The following is a 4,146-nucleotide window of genomic DNA, read 5'->3' on the forward strand; positions in this document are numbered from 1 at the left end:
TTCGTGTTCACGCGGGGCCGCGCGGGCCGCAGCGTCAGGCAGCTCAGCCTGGATGTGCGGAGGGTCATGGAGCCGCTCACAGCTACGCGCCTGCAGGTCGGATCCGCCCTCCCTGCCCCGGGCATCACGGCTGCAGAAAGGGATCTTTGTGGGGACGTTGGCCTCCGGAATTTGGGGTGGTGTCGCCAGGGCAAGCAGCTTGGGACTTAGTGGGGGACCTGGGCCCAACGGTAAAGGCTGGCAGTGGAGCCGGGCGTGATGGCGCAACGTGTGATCCCAGCATTCGGGAGGCTGAGGCAGGAGGACCCCCGCGACTTCCAGGCCCACCTGGGCTACATAGTGAGCCCAAGACGGGCCTGAGCTACATAGCCAGGCCCAATCTTAAAAAAACAAAAGCAGGGTGAGCAGGCAACCCGCTTTCCGGTCCCCCTTCTGTTTTTCTTAGACAGAAGCTTTCTTCAATAAACTTTTGTGCTCTTAAAAACGAAACAAAAAGAACCTAAATAAATATAAGGACTGGAGGCAGAGCGGAGAGTTCTCATCCTCTACGCAGGAGGCCCATTTGCAAAGAATGTAATAGGCGCCTGGGCTAAGGTGAGTCACCTTCGCCCAGAAGAGAGATGTGTGATTTTCATTCTTTTTCCTTGGGATCCCCAGGTTCGCAGGAAGAACACGCTGAAGGACTGCGTGGCGGTGGCTGGGCCCCTGGGAGTCACGCACTTCCTGATCTTGAGCAGGACCGACACCAGCATCTACCTGGTGAGCCGCCCGCACCCTCCGCCCCGGCCCCGCCCGCCCTGCCCCGTCTCTCGGGATGAACCCTGTGCCTCTGAGCTGCTGTGATTCAGGCTTCAAAGTAAACGCTCTGAAGAGAGGGGCGGCGGGTCCTGCTGGCCCTGCCTGCTGGGTCCCTCCACCCTGACCGCCCTCTCCCCTCCGCAGAAGCTCATGCGCCTTCCAGGGGGCCCCACCTTGACCTTCCAGATCCATAAGGTGAGGTGCAGGGGACCTTGGGTAGGGCCGGCCCGGGCAGCCGCCCACCCACCCACCGTCCCGTCCCCTTCCCTGCAGTACACGCTGGTCCGCGACGTGGTCTCCTCGCTGCGGCGGCACCGCATGCACGAGCAGCAGTTCACCCATGCGCCTCTGCTCGTGCTCAACAGCTTCGGCCCCCACGGCATGCACGTGAAGCTCATGGCCACCATGTTCCAGAACCTGTTCCCCTCCCTCAACGTGCACAAGGTGGGCCGGCCCCCAGGTGCCGCGGGACCTTGTCACGGCCTCGCTCTGTGGGGGGACATTGAGGCCTGCAGCGCTGCAGCTGTTGGCTTGAGGTTGTGTTCAAGGGGGCGGGACCAGAGGTCTTGTTCCCACCGCTCCCGGGTGTAAGCACTCAGTCTCTGCATCTAAGCCCCTAATCCCTGGCCCCAGGGTCACGGATGCCTCGCAGCTGAGTGTGGTGGCACCGCTGTGACCCCAGCAGTCTGGGAGGTCTGGGCAGGTGGGGTCATAAGTTTGAGCCCGGCCTGGGGAACTTGGTGATTTGACAAGGCCCTGTTTCCAAATAAAAGACACAAAAGGGTTGTGGCTGGGACTCAGTACGGGTTCGGTCCTCAGTGTGGCCAGAAAAAGGAAGAGTGTCACTTGTCGGGAAGTCTATAGGAACAGCCTCCGTGGGCCCCAGAGCCAGGGTTTCCCGGCCATGCCCTGCACGGCATGTGGAGGCTGCCCCCGCCCAGCCTGCGGAGTCCCCAGCACCACCACGCAGTGGTCTAGGGTGGGCGGCTTCGGCGGGCCGTGTGGTCTTCATTTGTTTTCTTTCTTTTTTTTTTTTGGTACCAGGGATTGAAATCAGGTTCTTGCGTTTGCAAGGCAGGCCACTAAACCGCTGAGCTAAGTCCTCGGCCCTTTCATTTGTTTTCATTAGACTGTGTATTTCAGTCTCTTCTGGACACAAACCTTAGTGGGTCCTTGGGTACTTGCCAAATCTATTTGTAGGCTCTCAATGGAGTCAGGTGCTTCAAGTCTTGTTTCTGGAGGGGATTTCACAACTGTAACAGTTTGGTCTTTATGGCCACTAATTTTTTTAATATCTTGATATGTAACATAAGCTAACATAGCAACTGTTAAGAAGTCTTCTGTCTAATTGCCTCAGATATAGCCATCATGAAAACCACAAAATAAACACATATAAAAAATTTAAACCACCTTATGACTTATAAGAATATATATGTCTCATAAAAGACAGATATATAAGAGGGAGCAAGAAGTTCAAATAACTGTTCAAATTACCTATTCTGTTCCTTCAAAAATATTTAAATATATATGCTAACTTGTTTCATTTATATACCTAGTTTCTTAGTTCACTGAAAAGAAAGTTTTGGGCTATTGTCCGTTTCTCTTTGAAAAGAAGTCTTTTTGTCTATGCCTTGTTCCCTAAGTAAGTACTTTTAAGAGTATGATACACAGTGTAGTAACTATTTTTATTCACTTATTTTGCTTTGAAATTTTATTTTTTTTAAAAAAAGAATATGTTAGTCTCAACTGGCTATAGGGGTTCAGGCCTATAATCCCACCACCCAGGAGACTGAGGTGGGAAGATTGCTACAAGTCCAAGGCCAGCCTAGACTATATCATTTTGAGTTCAAAGCTGGTAGAATAGACTGTATCTCAAAAAAACAAAAATCTCTGATTCTGGATCTTCACCCTGTGTCCCCTCGCAGTGCACAAGACGGAGGAGGAGCTCCAGGCCATCCTGGCGGCCAAGGAGGAGAAGCTGCGGCTCAAGGCGCAGAGGCAGGAGCAGCAGGCCCAGAATGTGCAGCGCAAGCGGGAGCGGCGCGAGGCCCACAAGTGCGTGTGGACACCAGGGCTGGGCCCGGGGTGCGCGGTCCCCGGCTGCTGAGTGACTGACCGGTGCCCCTCCAGGAAGAAGAGCCTGGCGGGCATGAAGAGAGCCGGGGCCCGGGCCGAAGGGGACAGCGACGCTGAAGACCCTGGGACGCCCCTAGAGGCAGCGGGGCCTGGGCGGCAGCAGGAGGAGGAGGAGGAGGAGGACGAAGCCGAGTACTTCCGCCAGGCCGTGGGCGAGGAGCCTGATGAAGGTGTGTGGCAGGGTCCGGGTGGGGCTCCCAGGGCCTGTCCTTGTTCACAGGGGTCCCTGACTCGGTGTCTCCCCACAGACATGTTCCCCAGGACCAAGCGGAGACGGCTCGCCAGGCCCCCGGGCAGGAAGCAGCAGGCCAAGGAGCCGAGGCCACGAGGCCGGGGTCAGGGCGCTGGCCAGAGGCCACCCAAGCCCCAGGGCAGGCCCCGCGGGACTCTGGCCAAGCTGGGACGCAGAGGGGGTGCCCAGGACCACGGCCAAGGCCGGGGGCGGCCGCCCAGAAGAGGGGCCTGAGCACAGCCCTGACCATGGATGCCCCAGATTGGGGCCCGGGTGGCACCCCGAGGCCCTCGGTTTCCTTTCATAAAGGAGCTGCTGTCCCCATCCCCCTTTTACCCTGCAATAAAGGAGCAACCCTGCCCGAGTTTGCTTTTGAGATGGGGGGGCAGCTACCCAGCTTCCGGTGCTGGGGCGTCCCCGTCTCCCGCCGTGGCGGCCCAATGAGGAAGTGGAAGTGTCTGGGTGAGGCGGCAGCTCCCTCGCTCTGCAGACTGAGGTCGCAGATGCCAGCAAGGAAGGGTCCTAGCCACGGGCTCCCTGAACCGGGCAGAGGCTCCCAGGACACCGCATACGGGTGTGAGTAGGACCCCAGCAGCTGCGATGTCAGGTGAGGAGCGGGTTTGTGCTGCCTGCAGTCCCGGTGCCCTGCAGGCTTTGGACCCTGCTGTGTGGCCCCAGTTGATGGCGGTGGGGCTGGCTGGGTCCCAGGAGGTACGTGGATTACGACCTGAATCTCGAGGGACTTGACATGAGAGGAGGGAACCAATGGGTTCGGAGCCCAAACCGTCAAGTCCCACCCTTGTGGGAACTGGGGGTGGACAGGAGACCCTGCCCTCCTGGAGCCCTTACAGCAAAGTGCAGGAGAAACGGGGAGGGGACCTGCAGGCACTGAGGGGTAAGGACATGGAGGAGGGAAAGGGCGGCAGGGCTTGCAGCTGCCGAGCAGCTTAGTGTGTGAAGTCACAGTCGCCGGAGATGGG

The 4,146-nt window shown here is 57.9% G+C and overlaps 1 protein-coding gene and 1 non-coding gene across 2 annotated transcripts in view; both read left to right on the forward strand.

Moving 5' to 3' along the window:
* Window positions 1-6: 6 nt before the first annotated feature.
* The window catches only part of LOC104869680, a 5,673-nt gene continuing 1,533 nt past the window's right edge, over window positions 7-4,146 (forward strand). The window contains exons 1-7 of the mRNA XM_010635028.2: window positions 7-96; window positions 658-759; window positions 943-993; window positions 1,072-1,386; window positions 2,696-2,853; window positions 2,929-3,104; window positions 3,183-3,269. Of these exons, the coding sequence (XP_010633330.2) occupies window positions 67-96; window positions 658-759; window positions 943-993; window positions 1,072-1,386; window positions 2,696-2,853; window positions 2,929-3,104; window positions 3,183-3,269 (919 nt within the window). The 5' untranslated portion in view covers window positions 7-66. The remainder of the gene's footprint in view (window positions 97-657; window positions 760-942; window positions 994-1,071; window positions 1,387-2,695; window positions 2,854-2,928; window positions 3,105-3,182; window positions 3,270-4,146) is intronic.
* On the forward strand, window positions 800-884 carry LOC117284537. The gene has a single exon (XR_004515648.1). It is a non-coding gene; the product is annotated as a small nucleolar RNA SNORD105 (small nucleolar RNA).

This window comes from Fukomys damarensis, unplaced genomic scaffold, assembly GCF_012274545.1.
Source record: "Fukomys damarensis isolate Sample0158 unplaced genomic scaffold, DMR_v1.0_HiC HiC_scaffold_37, whole genome shotgun sequence".
NCBI lineage: Eukaryota > Metazoa > Chordata > Mammalia > Rodentia > Bathyergidae > Fukomys > Fukomys damarensis.